The sequence below is a fragment of the Camarhynchus parvulus genome, chromosome Z (assembly GCF_901933205.1).
Source record: "Camarhynchus parvulus chromosome Z, STF_HiC, whole genome shotgun sequence".
Taxonomy (NCBI): Eukaryota; Metazoa; Chordata; class Aves; order Passeriformes; family Thraupidae; genus Camarhynchus; species Camarhynchus parvulus.
The window spans coordinates 47,523,842-47,541,546 of NC_044601.1; the positions used below are offsets into that span (position 1 = coordinate 47,523,842).

A 17,705-nucleotide genomic window follows, 5' to 3' on the forward strand; every position below is an offset into this window, starting at 1 on the left:
CAGGGCCCGGGCAGGGCTCCGGCCGGGACGGAAGAGCGGGGCCGGGCCTGGAGGGCCGGGCGGGCCTGGGAGAGGCGAGCGGGGCTCGGTCGGCGCTGCGGCCTGGAACGCGGGGTGGCGGCTGCGTCCCTCGAGACGGGGGGCGGTGCAGCTTTACGCCGATGGGTTTTGGTACTAGCTTAAAAAATAAATTTTTTAAAGTGTTTTCCGGTGTTCGCAAGGTGTGCATCCCGCTGATGCTGGCTGTCCCTTCTAATTTCCTCTTGCTTCAGCTCCGCTATTAAACACCCGGTTCAAACCTCGAAGTCTTTTCCAGGGGAGCCAGGGAACTATGTGCAGGCTTGTGTCTCAAGTCATCTGTGTTTTTAATGAAGTCAGTACAACATTATGAGGACAGGACAGAGTGCATTCTCGTAATATTATCTTAACTGTTACTTCTGCCTTCATAGCGGCTCATCCGTCTTTTATACAGCTAGGCTACAGAGCTTATTCTATGTGCAAGCACAGTAAGGCAGCTGCAACACACACACGGCCTTGCTGCTGGCCAATGTGCAGGACAGGGAAAAACTGAAGATGCAGCTGAGGGGAGCGAGGCGGCGATTATTCCTGTTGGAGAAACTCTCCTGTCAGCATCAGCTGCTAGTGGACACACACACACCCACACACACACACATGAGAGAGAGACATGTGTGTCCTCCCTCCACCTTCAACCCCCACCCCCCTGCAAAATCATAAGCAGCCCGTGCTTTTTTCTCTCCGTTTTGTCCATTCAGATGAGAAGCCTGGATCGAGGTCTGGCTGTAAGATGGTGCTTGTGACTGTTACAGTGTAGGAAGGAAGTGAAGTAATGCAGAAATAGCAGCAATATCAACGGGGCTGTTTCTTCAAACCATATAATTTTCTAAAGCAATATTGCAATCTACCTTAGTTATAGTCTTGATGTAAAATTTAAGAGAGTGAAAGGACAGAAATAGCTGTCAGCTCTGGTCAATTTTATTCCTCCACAGAATATATATAAATTTCAGTGTCCAGTGGAACATCAACCATATATTTCCCATTTAGCTGGAATGGTTAATATGTGTATTCCGAATATAGCCATTTAGTAACAGGCAAAAGAACAGTCCACATTAAAATTTGTTTTTCTTGATTAGAAAGCCAAATATTGAGTATACTGGATTCCTGACTATTTCCTGACAAGTCTCTGTAGGGAGAAAGTTCCTACTTGTTTTAATGAAGTCTAGTGGATAAGCCTATGAAGCTACAAAGCTGCATTTTTTAAAATCCCACAGGTTTCCTCGCTGGTTTGAAAACAACAGCTCTGATGAGTGATGTTAGCTTTTTTTTCTGCAATGAAAATGTCCTACAATCTACAGCCAGTACTGGAATGAGAAGCAACAGTACTGTCCTAAAGTCAGTTTTCTCCAAAGTAAATTCCATGATCACTGACAAACTGGTGTGTGACTATGAGTAGTATTTTCTTTCTTGAAATGAGATTCATACTGTTCAAAAGCTGCAAGGTTCCGTTTTCTCTTGTTTCTAGTTCAGATCCCATGACCAGTCTCAAATGTCTCACTGAACTGTTTCTTTTTCTAACTTCTTCCATGTCCTTATTACAGGTAAAGTTTCATTCAAGTATTAGCACATTCCCACAGAAACCCTTTTTGTTCACTCAAAATAAGTACTTTGAAAAACTGCACAGTTCTGGTGAAACCAGAAACTTTGAAACAAAATTCATAATTTCTATTCACCTTTCATATTTTCAAAGTTATCATGGTGTTCAAATGTAGCTGAATTAATATTTCCTTGCAGAGAAGCATCAAGAGCTATGTTATGTACTGGTTGTCCTATTCCACTAGAACTGGGTAACCTTGTTGCCTGACCATAGTTAGAACATTACATTGAACTGTCTTAAATATACACTGCAGATACTGCAGAGTCAGTCTGAATATTGCTGCCTGTCATATTTTCTAGGATTTTGAGGGTTTTATTAATTTTATTACTAGTTGAGGGAATTGGAACCCCAATCAGAAAAAACTATTTCTCTCAGACAGTATTCTCTTGAATCAAAAAAATAAATCCAGGAAATGGTCTATGTTTAGTCTCTTATGTTTCAGTTTGTCTTCTCTGAATTTGAGGCTGAATAATTTGGAGGTTGCTTTGGGATCAGTGATTAAAGAAGTCATTAGCGTGACACACAAGGTTACAGTATCAGTGTGGATTTATTATGCCATAAAAAGCATGACCTGGACTCTTTTTGCAGTAGCATATGGAAACTTGGAACAAAAATTCAAGTGGTAATAGTAACATCTACTCTGGTGTGCAAAAACTCTCAAGATGGGAAAATATAGGAAAATGGAAAACAAAACTGTCTGAGAAAACTGCTTCTTACATATCCTGATTTGAGTACTTCAGAAAATTTCCTAGATGATCATCATTTTTCACCTCATTGCAGATGTGTCTCCTCTGTTCACTGATGAGGTTGAGAAAGACTCTAAAGAAGTCCCTGCCAATCTTTCTACACTGGTATTTCTGTTTGATTGGTTAGAAGCCCTCTTAAAACTCAATACTTAAACATTCTTGCTTTTATTCGCTTCCTCTTGCTGTGTCTTGGCACAAGTTTAGGCAACACCATATCTCAATCTGTAACGAAAAGAAGTGACAGGAAACTACAATAGCTGCTGAACACTTCCCCCACTGCATTTCTTCAGGTTTATGTACTTTATTTTAAATAACTTTAAAGGATTGACTTATGTATGCGAACCTGTATGTTGGCATGATTTGTAAAGCTTTGTCCTGATACTGTTTCATTTATCCGTGCTGTGCAGAATGCAATGTTGAGCTGTTCTGATGAATATTCACTAAGCTGACTTGGGTGTCAGAGCAGTAAGAAGAAGCCAGGTCAACTAGGAAGCAATTTCATACATTGCTATCACAGCTACAGAGCCTCTAATTCTCAGCAATCCTTGCTTTAAAGTAGTTCTGATGTCTCTGCTCCTAATTAATTGTTAAAGAGAAAGGCATTCTTAAGAAGTAACAGCAACAAGACATTTAATTTGCCTTACATGTGGTCAGTGATGAATCCAAAGTTGTTTTAGTCTTCTAAGTTGGCTGCAAGAAAGAAACTATATTGCCTTGACCCAGAAACATTGCTAGCTTATCTAAATCTTGAAGTTAAATGAAACTTAGAACCATGGAATACGCTGAATTGGAAAGGACCCACAAGGCTCATTGAGTCCAGCTCCTGGCCTTGCACAGGACAACTCCAAGAATCACCCTCTGTGCCTGAAAGCTTTGTCCAAACACTCCCTGAACTCTAACAAATTTAGCGCCATGACCATTTCCCTGTGGAACATGCTCCAGTGCCTAAAAACTCTGTGGGTGAAGAGCCTTTTCATAACATCCAACCTAAACCTCCCCCAAGTGGGCTTCAGGCCATTCCCTCGGGTTCTGTCACCAGTCACCACCGAGAGGAGATCAGTGTCTGTCCCTCATGATGAAGTTCTGACTTCAGCCACTCCTCATACAGCTTCTACTAATTGGCCAAGTCTTGATCTTGGTGTGACTTGGGTCAGTCACAAGACCTGTCAGTAAGAAACCCCCAAAGAAATCAGTGTCTGGGCTTGTATAATACTAGACTGTAAAATGAGAGAAGTCTGCGTCAGCTACATGTAGAAATTAGGGGTTGGGAGGTTACAGCTGGAAATGCAGTACCAGCTGCCAGAGGCTACAGGTCCTGAGTTCACTTGACTGTAGGAATTGTATCCACTATTTATCCCTCTTTGCTCAAGCTGCAGAAAGCCTGTCCCCTCTGCAGTCAGATTGATCCAGCTGATGTACTAATCTTTCTTCTGAGTCTGCAAAGGAGTTACAAACCTGATTCTAACTGTCAGGCTGGGATATGGAGGCATTGTTGGAACACTTGTAGCATAGCAAAGCTAATTAGGAAAGTAGAGATGAATCTGTCTCAGAGTAACTGTTCCACTACACTCCAGGATGTGGTGTCTAGTGAATTTGCCTAATCTTGGGAAATACTAAAATTTAAAACAATGTCTCTAAGCATTGTTCTTTTTCTCCACAGTATAAATAAAACCATATAACATTGGGTTGTACTTCAGATTTCTTAAATGCTCACAGAGTCACAGTGGTTAAGTACCTCATTAGAAATAATGTTATCTTTAGAAAAAGCAACATTTTGATGGTTCAGCAAAATAGAACTGAATCACTTATGGAAGTATAACAGACAATAATTTCTGAATGGATTTTTTCACTCAAGATAGTATGACAGGCAGAGCTCATATATTTAATTTTGACCTGCTTTATAAAACATATTCAAAACAGCACAATGTAATGTCAGCTTACTTTATCAAGAGTGACTGTTCATTACTCAAATTGTGTTTCTCCTGGTATATACTATTTATACATTTGCTTCTTTGCTGAAGATTTAGAGGCACCAACCCTCTTGAAGAAAGTGCATTTTGGACATGATTCATACATACCTTGAAAACAGTTATCTATAGCCTAAAGGACACCTTTACTAAGTTGGAAATTTTAACATTGTTTTTCAAAAGAATTGTTGAGAATATTATTGAATTCCAAATGAGTGTTTTATTAAGTTAGTGTGTTCCCATACACACTATCCCAATGCTGCTTACTTGGGTTATTGAATATTTAACACTCCATAAAGCTCCTTTGCTATGAATTTAACTATATTTTTTCATTGCTAATATTTCTATGTAATAATATATGGCTCATACTGTTGCTTCAATCTATAATTAACAGTAAGAAAAAACTGACCATCTTTGGTGCCTCTCTAGAGGTTCAGATTTAATACAGAAAATATGTAACTTAAGTTTTGTTCAGAAACTGAGCAATAATATACTGTTTGTTGTAGCATATTACATGTAATATGCCAGATTATTTATGTAAAATAGTGAAGAATGGGCTTCCTATAACTGTTTCATTGAGAGGAATGGGATTTTGGTCTTCTATGAGAATTTCTGCCAGGCTGACAAGCAGAGAAAAAATGCCCAGAGTTCAGTTTACCTTTAGTAATGCCTTTATTATTTTAATGGTTAATGGATGTCTTTCAATTCCTTATGAAGCATTCTGTGTAGAACTAGTGACATGATTTTATGGTAAGCTTGCTATTCATGTGTAAAAAAGACAGGATAAGCTACTTTACCTCAAGGGCAGGCAAAGGAGGAACTGAGAGTGTGAGGGAGGGGGAGGAATTTGCTGTTGGACAGAATCAAGAGCACATTTCTCATATGGATTAACGCAGATCTGCCAGCCAATGTGAGAGCAAGCTGAATCAATGATGTGCTCATTCCCTACCACTTTCTGCTCCCAAGTGCTGCTGAGAAACAGAACACACAGCAGCTCAGCAGCTCTGCTCAGCTCTCTAATGTGAACAGCGCATACAGGGAATTAGGAAGTAATGCCATCAAATTTCTCACTCATGTATGGCAATGAAGATCTTGAGTTTAGTAATTATAAAATGTGAGTAGTTTAATTCTCTTCATTTTATGCATATTAATGGCACTATTTCCTACTGCACAATTTGCTGTATTGTCATCTGTGTTTATATTTTGGGACTTTCACCCTTTCTTTGAAGGCGCATTCTTGTTGGTTCAGTCAGCACCAGTGGCTCCTGTATAATGGTTGCTGGATAATTTTTACCTAAAAGTTCAACTTCCAATTTCTGTCCAACTTTGCTGAGTTCCATGGGAACATATGCAAAAGCTAGACTCTGCTGAGCTCCATAGCTGAAACATCCAGATGTGGTATTGCCAATAACCTGAAAAAAACCAAAACCAATTGTATTTATTTTCAAGATGTAGTGGATTTTCTGAAGGAAAAAAAAAAAACCAAAACAATAACAAAAACAACAATGAAAAAACCCAACCAAACAAAAAAACCCAACCAACTAACCAAACAAAAAAACCAACAAACCCCAGCCAAGAACCCAAACAACTAGACATCTCACATTTTGGTTTATACACTTCAGACATCATGCAAGTTTCAAGTGTGTTATGCAGTTCATAATATTCTCAACAGAGACCAGGAAGTTTTTGCTTCCTAAAAAAATACCCTGTTCGTATTATGTTCAATTAAGTTTTCACTGGAACACATACAATAAAAATGCATATGTTTATTATCTATAATAATTTAACTGCTAGTGAGTATTTCAGCACAATATGTGCTGAAGTGTGGAGCCCCAAACTTTGCTGTTTAATTTCTTTTGAGTAGCAAAAGTGTTTTCTTAAAACAGCAGTGAACTTGCAGAAGAAGAGAATGGATGACAATACATTAGTCTGTTCCAACCCTAGTTTCAGTGGCTTGACAGCATTTCACATCTCCTCTGTAGGTATTTAGTCTTCTTGCTTGAAGATTAGTGTGTTTATCATAGCTTCAAATTGTTCTGTGCCAGTAAAATAGCATTCACACTTGAAACACAAAGATTCTGTTCATGGAGAATTAAGACTGATTTTTTGCAACATGAACTATAGTCCTTGCCTTGCCATTGTGCCACACACTTTCATTTCCCTCTGGATCAACATTATCTGTTTCCAGGGTGAGATATACCAGTCGTCGTTTAAGCCCCTTTTCTTTAATCTGCTTCAGTGCTTGTTTTCCTGTAAAGTCTGCTGCCTGAAAAAATACAAAATAATGATAATATATGTTTATTTGGGTTCTCCAATATTTAAATGTATCTTAATGTTATTGCGCATCACATAAGTATTCTGTATGAAATATAGATGAAATCAAATCTTTAGCAGATAGTATATCTTGTATCTTGGTATTTTTATACTGGTACATTAAATCTCGGTAACTTTATTCTGTGTATTCATTCTCCTAGATCTCAGCCTTTAATATCCATAATTCCAATGTATTGGAAACACATACAAAGTGAGCTGTGGTAAAGACTAACTGCCCAGTTAAGGCTGTAAGCCAGAAGACTGTACATCATTTCAGTGTCTATGAGAAGAAGTGAATTCCAATACCCAGATCCTAAAGTCTGGGCCTTGCTCTGTCAACACGCTTCCTTTTGAAGCCATCATCAATTTATGACAGTAGCCTGCCAGTATTCCACTTTGATGTCTCTGCCAGGCTGCACAGCTGGCAGTTTACTCCTTATCCTTGTTTTAAGGTAGGTACATTTTGTTTCCGTATCTACCATTTTATCAGATAATGCAGCATCTTTTGTAAAGAATACTGCTATTGTCTGGAGTTCCCTTTTTCAGTCTGCTTAGAGAGATACAGGCAGTTTCTCATATTTCCAGAAGAAGACTGCACAAATGAGTGACTAGTGTGGAGGTAGTAATTGGCAAGTTTCAGAACCCTCAAGGGTATATAGGACAGTATTTACTGTATCTTATCACATTGAGCTGATTCTATCACAGGAACATTTAGGTAGGAAGGGGCCTCTAAGCTCATTGAGTGCAATCTTTCACCAATGACTGCCTTGTTAACTACAGCATAGCATAAAGTGTCATGTCCAGTTGTTTCTTGAATATCTCCAGGGATGGTGACTCTACCACCTCTCTGGACAGGCCTTTCCAATGCTTAACAACCCTTTCCATTAAGAAATTCTTCATGATGTCCATTTTTTCTCCTATGGCATAGATCAGAATAAATTGATTGTATTCAAACTAAATTGCTAAATACGCACAAACGTCCCCGTGAGCAGAAATATAACAGCAGTTACAAAGTCCTCTAGCTTTTGAGCCTTTGCATCACTAGCAGTGAAAGCCATTTTAAGGCAGTTGACCTTAGGTCTGAAGAAGGAATTATGTTAATTTGAGGAGTGTTTAAGGAAAAAGAAATACTGTTGAAGTCTTCAAAAATACTATTTCTGGTAATGCTCTTTAATTTCAGTATAGAATTATTGCACTGTCAGAATTACAAGCAACATGTACGTGGAATAGATATTATACAGTTAGTTCAGTGTTCTTGTATTTCTTGAGGTCCATATAAATCCATGTGTAGGCTCAGAAGAAATTATTTCAGTGATGAAGAGTTTTTGCACTATGAAAGGCTAGGATCTGTAAGCAGTTGTGAAAAAAAGCTATGAACCAGTTAAGGAGCAGTTAGTCTGAAAACCAAGGTGATTCAACTGGGGATAAAGCAGATACTGCACATAAAGATCAGAGCTGACACCCTTTGGGGGAGAAAAAGCATGAAATACAGCTCAGATCAGAAAAAAGACTGTGAGGATTCATTTTGGAATATAATGTCAAGATGCAACTGCAAAATATAAACCAAAGATCTAACACCAGGGAATAACCAGCTACTGGTAGTTCCTTCTCACTCTTCTGCTACATGGTAGGTGCAACTATAGGAAACACCTACAACTAGAAATGCAAATAAGACTGTATACCATAGCATGGCTCACAGACTAAAATGCTTTGCATAACAAAGAGAAATACCAAGAAGTAAACAGTCTACAGAGATACTTAGCATTGAATAAATTCTTTCCTATTCATGCTAATGTAATATCAGGTATTTAGTCACATGGAATGTAACTGTGGAACTAAATGCAAGGTATTCAAATGCAATGTTATATGCCCTAGGTATACCACTAGAACAAGCAGCTAGCAGGCTTTAGAATCTACCTAAGCATGGATCATTTTTTGCCTGTTGCTTGCAGATACAAAATTAAATCCTTTCCGAATTCATTTTAACTGGGCCAAGCTTTTGGCCACCTGGAATGAACCACTATATAGCTATAATGCTAACTGAAGATGCACATGGAGGATTTAATGTAAAGGGCTTGTTCTTTGCCATTTTCTGTTCATTGAAGGTTAAGAATATTCCAGTCTCTTTAGAATGATAGCTTGGAAAAATAACCAGGATGTAACCTAGAATTCAAACTCTACAAAATACACACCTCTCATATATACACAGACACTACAAAAATGGGTGTATCTACATGTATAAATACATAAGCAGATGCATACATGCATACATACTTGAACACTATATGAATATGCATAAAAATGTGTGAAAACACATGTGCATATATAATGCACGACTGCCAGTCTATATGCACTTTTAAATATATAAAGCACATTCTTAAATTCCAACTATAGGAACTCAACTGTTTCAGTTTACTTCTTTTACAGTTCTTGGGTACCCATGGCAATTTCACACTCATGTATTCCCACCATTATTCATTTTTGCTTTTTAAGTGTATGTGTCATAGGATTGTTCATTCCAATCAAAACAGAATTTGGAAGCTGATGCATTCAACCTCAGTCTGGCTATTTTTGGTAAAAAATGCTTCCTCTTCCTAGGAGAAAAATAGTTAGTTTTCATACTGCTTCTATTTGCTTTATCTTGTCATACAAAATATAATGCAAAAAAAAATCTTATTTAAACCAGTATAATCCAATAAATGAATATAAAATCTCCCAAAACCAACAAAACAGAAGAAAAATAAACAAATGAAAACACTGAACAATTCCAGCCTTGAAGAAATATCAAATTTAAAGCTGCTCTTTGCTGTCAGAGTTTAAAAAAAATATGTAATGTCTAGGAGCAGTGCAAAATCTTTGTACTAATTAAAGACAGTCCTAAAAAGCTATAAAATAGAGAAGACTTTCCATTACTTTGGTACAAATTCCCAAAGCATTAAGCTTTGGCAGATGTAATGGTTTTAACATAAAATAAAAACACTTAGACACCAAAGATAAAGACAGTATCTAGCTTCATTTAATTTGAGTGCAGTTCACCAGATAAAAAGATGAGCTTTTCCTTTTAATTTGTGTGTTAGATAAGTTTAGATAAAATTAGAATGAAAAATCATACCACAAAGACAAATCAGCCAAATTTTTAAAATAGCATGCAGCTAAAGGGATACCACTGATTAGTTCATCTGTTAACACACTGTATATTTGCCTTATCCTTCTTATCAGGCTTTTATTTTGTGTTAGTTGCCATGTGTTTGATAGCACAAGATAAACCCACTGTCTTTTAGAAAGATTTCACAAGACAATAACCGAGGCGATTTTTTTATGCACAGTGAGGTAGCTTGAGAAGTTTAATTTACTGTGTTTCAAATGTACCTGGCTTTCAATGCCCAATCCTAATTCTAATCCTCTGCTAAAACCTCTTCTAGTTTAAGGGACGCAAAGGAATAGAAATTATCTATAAGCCTTTCAAAAACTTTTTTTTCCATGTTTCTCGGTCTGTGCAGTTTATCAGAATTAATTGAAGTGTCTAAAAATAAATATGCTATATCTGTTCAACAGTTACTTGCAGCAAAGATATACAACTCTCTCAACAAGGAACTACTGTAATTTATTCAGAATACCATTTAGGACTGTGGGCATAGAGCCAAATTATGAACACAAAGTGACCCAACAGAGTAAGGCAGCACCAACAGCTGCTGTCATCTACTATAACCATAATGTTACAACACTCTGGAGGCAGCCTCTATACAGGATTATGAAATTTTTCATAGCTAGATGCTCTTTAATTATTTCGGGGTAACACTCCAAATAATATCTGCTTCACCAGCCTGATAAATGAAGACAATTTTTCTTCTCAGAGAGCAAATATTTGAAAAGTTTCTTTTTCTGTGGTGAATCAAAGCTACAATTTACACCAAGCAAAAAATTTTTAAGGAAGGTGGCCACTCTGTATGTATGGGACCTGCACCCGTGCATCTTTCACTCAATCCACCTAAGCTCTTCTTGTATGCGGTCAGCTCTAGGAAGTTGTTGATACAATAGAAATAACTGATGAATTAGTGAATTATTTTGGCTAAAAATCCCCATCTAAGTCGTGCTTATTCATTTCAATGGCCAAAGAAACACACAGGGAGTCACCTAGAGGTGCATTTTATACAGATAACAAAATCTCTGCAGATTCTTTCTAACATGTTTCCTAACCTGTATAAATTTATAGAATAAGTTCTCTGTTTTCTGACCCTCTGGACACCAAAGGATGTAATGACAGAATACAGTTCTACTCACTCCTGAAATTCAATTTGAATGGGGACAAGACTTAGGTAGGAAAGTACACTTAACAGATTATAGGCATAATAAATGGGGATTGAAAGGAGGGGGAGGGGAAAGAAGTACCATGCCCCATCTCAAATTTCCTATCTATCACTCCTTTTTCCTGTCCCCCAGCTCCTTAGCCCTTCTTCAGTAAAGCCTCTGCTCTTTTTTCTTCCTCCTCTTTCCTTTCTTGTGTGGAGTAAAGCTGGCATGGAACACAATCCTATTCCAGGTTATGAGGTGAAGTCGGTGAGCACTATTGTAGTCATTCCTCTCAGAACAAAAAGGATGCAAGCTGGAAAAGTGAAGCAAGGACAGACAATGACAATCAGGGGGAGCTGCAAGAATTCCTGTTCCACACCAGGACCATGGGAACACGAGCTGGACAGAAACAACTGAGGGGCAGTTTTGGTAAGTGGCCAGGAGAAAAACAAATGACTAGAAAAAGGAGGGAATAAAACTTTAAATCTAAGCCTGCTATCAAAGGAATAAAAGGGTGGAGGCACATCCTTAGAACAGCTCATCCTTGTTTCCTGAGAGATAACATCTTACATATTGTTGTGTTGGAGGATAGGTCAATACTCCAGGACTGGAACTTATCATTCACTTACCAATATGAATCTGAGGGGTGTGACAAAACTTCTATTCATAATGCATACCAAAGCAATTAAATACTCATGTGTCTAACAGATGTAATAGTAAAAACCACCAAATGTCTAAGTGGGAAAAAGAGGTAGCACTTGTAGCCTGAGAGATGTGCTTTGACAATGACATTCAGGCAGCCACTGAGCAGGGATGGAGGAGATGAAATGCAATTAGTGATAAGCAGACATGGAAAAAAGCAAGAATCAAAGGAGAAGGTTTTAGGTAGGTAATACAAAGGGGGAAAAAAAAAGAAAAAAAGCCTTGGTAGAATAGACATAAGAAAAAATAAGAGATTCTGGATATAGAAAAATCGGGAAAGAAGTTTGGAATTAAGAACAAAAAACCTGCCCCAGTAAATAAAGAGGGCTGAGGCAAAGAAACAATGCCTTGGGAAACAGTAGTTTCTCCTAGTGGAAACAGACAAAATATGAGTTAAGCACTCAGATCCTGACTTATAAGAGCACACTAGAGCAGAGTTCCAAAGGGTTTCCTTCATCTACTGAACTCCCTTCCCAAGCTCTGCAGCGAGCGTGACCAGGAGATGGCAGTCTTGGATACAGCAACACAGGCACAAACACACCAACAGCCAACTGCGGACTTGGAACTCAGAAAATTCCTTCTGAAAGAATTAATTTCCCTGAGCTGGTATGAAGGTTTTTCATTCTAACATCAAGTTTCATAGGGATTTCTGGTCCATTACAGTCAGGAAAAAAAAAAAAAAAGGCTATTCTAAGCATTCAGAGGTGATATCTTTGAGTACTCAAAGATTGAGCAAGTGCAGATGTATGGAACAGTGTTCTTGGATATGGATCAAAAAGAATTGCAGATTGTCTTCCTTAAAGATATTCTGTGTATTTCCTGGCACAGTGACTAACATTAGGACTCTACTAAATATTTTGTAGCAGAGTGCTTAATTAATGAGATGAGGCTATCTAACAACTATCCAACTAACTTACTAAATGCAATTGAACAGCCAATAGAAAGACAACAGGTATTGAAAAAATCCCTAAACCATTCCTAATCTAGACAGAATTTTGTTGCAAAATTGTGAAAGCATTTTATACTCTAAATTATAAATTGATTTTGTTATTTTCCCTCCACTTTAGTTAAATTGCAGCCCATCCTGCTCATCTGTGCAAGGAAGCAATTAACACTAACATTAGTGAAACAGGGATTATCAAGCAGACTCTAGAGGAAACCACCTAGAACAAAGCCTCAGAGTTACTGACAAAATGAAAGTTGCCACAGAAACACTGTGGAAATGGGTTTACTTATTGCCATGTTATAATTTAATACCCTGTGAGATACTAAAGAAAGTCAGCTTCAGCTTTGAAGAGTTTTTCCTATTATTCATGACAAAAAAAAAATTACTAGTCCGTATGTACATGAAGATGATGCATACTAAACTTCCTAAACACAGAGTCCATGAGGATTTTATGAGGAATCTCTTCATATATGTTGCCCAGATATATGACTGTCCTTTTGTAGAAATTAAATTGTAGAAATTAAAATTCTTTTTGAACACATTATCTTCACTGGCATCTGGCTCTTCATCATTTTAATCTGTTAAGAAGCTGTTTTCATTTTCCATGACATACCATTCAAGATTCGCTTATGCTGAAGTCTTTTTGCAACTGTTTTGTGAGTATTTCAGCTGCTTGTTGCACAGTAAGAAGCACTCCAGTTATTAACTGAAGAGTCTTTTGGTTCTAATTTACACAGAAATCAGCACTATCCCCATCTGGGGGCGCATGCTTAAAGGAATAATCTTTGTGAGGAGCTGAACAGGCCAAAATGTCAAAAAGAAGTATTTAATTATCCGTTGCTTGTAATTTTTATCTCATTTACCCTTTTTTGAGGGGAATGTTTCTGCAACAATAGAAATAGGTACAAAATAGTGTTTGGCTTGTGTTGACTCTCAGCTGCCTGTAAAGAATGGTGAGATCTCTGCTATGCCAAATGTGCAACAAAACCAGAGGCATGGAACTGGGACTCAAACTGCCAAGAAGCAGAGTAAATAATCTCACACTGCATTTCATGAGTGCTTCCAATAGCTGAATTAGCACAGGTACCTCTGAAGTGTCAACATATAGTCACAACTGCCCTCATTTAAGTCAATAAAAAAACATTGATTATTTCCTTTTTCGCATTAGTTCAGCAAAACTGGCAGATGTTTCAGGCTGACACACTGCATTTCTGTGGGACATTCATTCATGCCCATTTATCTACAATGTGAGTACCTGCTCTGGAGAACTTCTCCAACCCTGCATTTCAACCATGCAGAGTCTGCAGAGCAACTAAAAAATCAAGTGCTTCTTGCACTTTAATGCCTTCCTATGATCCACACGGGTATCTTGGCAAGCAACAGCTTTCCAACAGCTTTCCCTGCTTATGGCTGCTTTCTTACTTAAAGTAAAGGAAAGGGAAAAAAAAAAGAAAACATACAGATGTATCAAAAGAAAGTGGAAAGAAAAACAAGTAAAAGTCACATTTTTTTATTGCCTTCCCTTCAGTTCTACTAATCTCTCCTCTAGATGGAAAGGCCTTGATTTTTAAATGCAACTTAATCCTAAACAATTCTGTATTTCCCTTGCACGCGTCACTTCCTCAGATTAAGGCAAAATTATACTACCCAGTGGAGAGAGCTGTAACTATCTGTAACATGTAGGAACTGCCATTTACATCCTTGGGAACACCCTGCCTCAATCCTGCATAGGTTGAAGAACTTTACGTTCTATAGAGAGGTTCAACAATGAGAGGAAAAACACCTTCCTGGGCTTGTTCTGTTATGTTCAGTGAAATTGTCTCATAAATATAAAAGCATCCTTTTATGTTTAACATTCTTTCCTGCGCAAAGTTTAAGATTTATTTTTATTTAGAGGTGTAACTTAAAGTTTGGGATTCTTCTTATCAGTTCTACAGTGCCTCCATATAACAGGGCAAAAATATCAAGGACCATTTATTATCTATTTATTACATTTTCAGGCATAAAGGGAGCATAAATAATAACAGCTTGTTGCTATAACACATTGCATCATTGTCAAGATTAAATGTTTTGCAAACATTTTTTCTTCCTGAAAGAAGAAAAATATATATACTTTATATTATATACTGTATTTATATTTATATACTGTAAATTTATATACTTTAATTTACAAATTATTTGAAGCAACAGATTAAGTCATAAATAGCCCCTCATTTAGGACACCTCACTTGCAATCTCTAGGACCAGATTTTTCATGTTAGAAACTTCAGATCTATTGTGCAGGAAACTAATGTTTGAGTCGGTGCAGTAACTGATAGAAGCAGATGGCTTTAGATCTGCACAGGATGTGATTTCACCAGATTTCATGAAAAGGTCCTCTATTTGACAGAGTTTAAACATTTGTTTTGTGATTCATTTGGACCAGGAAAGAGAATGACAAGATTTTTTTTGTATCTATTAGACTAAAATAGAATTTGAATTGCTAAAATATTAATAAAAAAGCGAGGTTGCTAATTAGAGGAATTCGAACAACATATTTTCTTTTTTACTGCACAGTTAAATTCAACTAGCTTAATTCTCTAACCTTCAAATCAGGTGAAAACAAGTTATGAGCAGAGGACGTCTTCAGAAATTCCATGAGCAACTAGTTATTCTTTTAACCAGTGTACTAATTTATCTAATATTTAACTTATTGTTGTCAGTTGTCCCTAGCAGTTCTAAAAATATACTTTTTTCAGTAATTGTTGTAGCAGAGTAGTAGCCAGGGAGAAAAATTCTAGAGATACCTGCTTCAACAAGAATGAATAGGTAGAATATTATCACAATATGAACAGGCTTGTTAAACTTCTGTGTGTGTGTATATATATGTATATGTTTATTTATTTTTATATATATATGTATGTGTGTGTGTGTCTCTGTGTATGTGTCTGTGTGTGTGTGTGTCTGTGTGTGTGGATACACACACTATATAGTTACAAAAGTACATGACTAAAATTTCCCTCTGAAAATAAATCACAAAGGGTTATTTTTCATGTAGACAACATTTAATATTTACAAATTTCTGATCTAACGTATAATTTTGATAGCAAGGAACATGGGGAAGATTTTTTAAACAAGTTGCTACTTGTAAAGTAATTATAATTATAGTGATCAATTTACTAAATGTATTTTATTTTCCATGTAATGGCATTTTTCATGTTCAAACACCTAAGGAATAATCTTGGACATAATAGGACATTTTGAAAATAGTAAGACATACCTTGTTTAGCTTTACAAAATACTCCAGTCCAGCTTCTAAGGGATTAGTGTCACAGTTCATCTGTTAAAAGATATAAATTCACCATCCATACATTACAGACCGTCATATTGGGCATTATTCATTCTATACATCCTTCTATTTACTCCTATGCCAAAGTCTTACACACTGTGCACGCACAGCTTCTGTCTGAATACACTGCAAACTTCCAGCATGGGATTCAGATAAGGTATCAATTAACACACCTAATATGACATATAGATGTGTAAACCAGTCATCTAAGTTTCCATATGCAAAGTAAACACTTTTCAGAAAGAAACAGGATTTTCCATCCAAGCAGAATGGAACCTCAGAAAACTGAGTAACTGAGGTATGCACACCATTTGCAACACAGCAGAGTGGCTTAGCCAGTGAGGGAAATAAAACACAAAACCAATTTCAGTCACCACCTTCCCATTAGGTGTAGGGGGAATAATTTCTTAGGAAGCTCTTGAAGAAAGAATGAAAATAACTAGCACAGGGCAAACCAAAAGGATGCCTAAATTCCCACAATTTCAACCTCTTGAGTTCTTTCATTTCCAAAGGAAAACTGTAAGGTGAAATGAAAGTATACTGATTTATCCCAAATTCTCTAGGCCCTTTGAGTAGCTCTTGATTATAAGTGAGCAAATTCTGCAGGAACAAGGTAATGGGAAACAAAAAACTCCAAATACATTATGAAGCAAAAAAAATTTGCTTCTCATGACATAGTTGTTAGAGAAATAAAACATTTTGAGTACCTGTCAGACAAACTTTTAATTTTAAAACACTAGAGCTCATAATTTTGTTATACACAAGAGGAAAACCATCCATGAATCAAAATAAGTGTTTCTTTGCCAGCAGTGCAATGGAGTACACCCACTGTTTTTATTTAGAAAATCACCAGTAAGAAAGCAGCTTTTCCTGCTTGAGGAAAGTTTTCTTCTCATGCTAAATGGAGAAAATGGTACAAATAACAGCTGTGCTAACTGACTAAAAACTGCATAGTCATAACAAAATAAAAAAATAAAATTAAAAATCCCCACCAACACAATACCTCTCACCCCACAAAAAAAAAAAAACCAAAAACTAAACCAAACTAAGCCATACCAACAAAAAAAAAAACAAAAACAAAACAAAAAAAAACCCAAACAAACCAAAAGAAAACAAAATTAAAAAAAAAACCACAAAAAAACCCCAAACAAACCCAAACTTCCAGAAAGAATAATGAAGAAGTTATAATTCCTGACCTCTGCTCCCCAGGCTCGGAAACCCTTTTCCAGCCTCAAAGCATTTAGAGCATATGTTCCAAAGTCATCAATTCCGTCTTTTTGCCCAGCTTCCATGATTGCACTGTAAAGAGGTACAGAATCTTCTTTTCTATGGTAGAGCTCCCAGCCCAATTCACCTGTTACCCAAAAAAAATTATTATTTTAATCATCTCAGCTATCCTAATAAATACACTCCTGTCCTTGGTCAAAAGTAAGGATCAATGCAGTTAGTGTTAATTCACACCCCAGGGTCAGTGCTATCATATAGCAAGGCTAATTCCCAGCAAAAACTACCAGGATTTGTGACCTACATCTTAAGCAGTGGTACTATTATTCAAATTTGAACTGTTAACTGAAAACTGTGGGTAAAAAAACTACCAAAATAACTGATAAGGAAAGGTCATGTAACCAAGTCGCAAGGATAAATTAAGGACATTATGAACAGAGGATGACTTGGCAAGCGAACAGCAAATGTAACTGAGTGTAAATAAGAATGAGTGTATTTAGCGTATTTAGCATATTTA

General features: G+C 37.0%; 1 protein-coding gene across 1 annotated transcript in view; it reads right to left on the reverse strand.

Annotated features, from left to right (window-relative positions):
* Positions 1-5,038: 5,038 nt before the first annotated feature.
* DMGDH (dimethylglycine dehydrogenase) overlaps positions 5,039-17,705 on the reverse strand; it is a 39,777-nt gene continuing 27,110 nt past the window's right edge. The window contains exons 13-16 of the mRNA XM_030968976.1: positions 17,161-17,318; positions 15,896-15,955; positions 6,517-6,651; positions 5,039-5,797 (exon numbers count right to left, since the gene is read on the reverse strand). Of these exons, the coding sequence (XP_030824836.1) occupies positions 5,582-5,797; positions 6,517-6,651; positions 15,896-15,955; positions 17,161-17,318 (569 nt within the window). The 3' untranslated portion in view covers positions 5,039-5,581. The remainder of the gene's footprint in view (positions 5,798-6,516; positions 6,652-15,895; positions 15,956-17,160; positions 17,319-17,705) is intronic.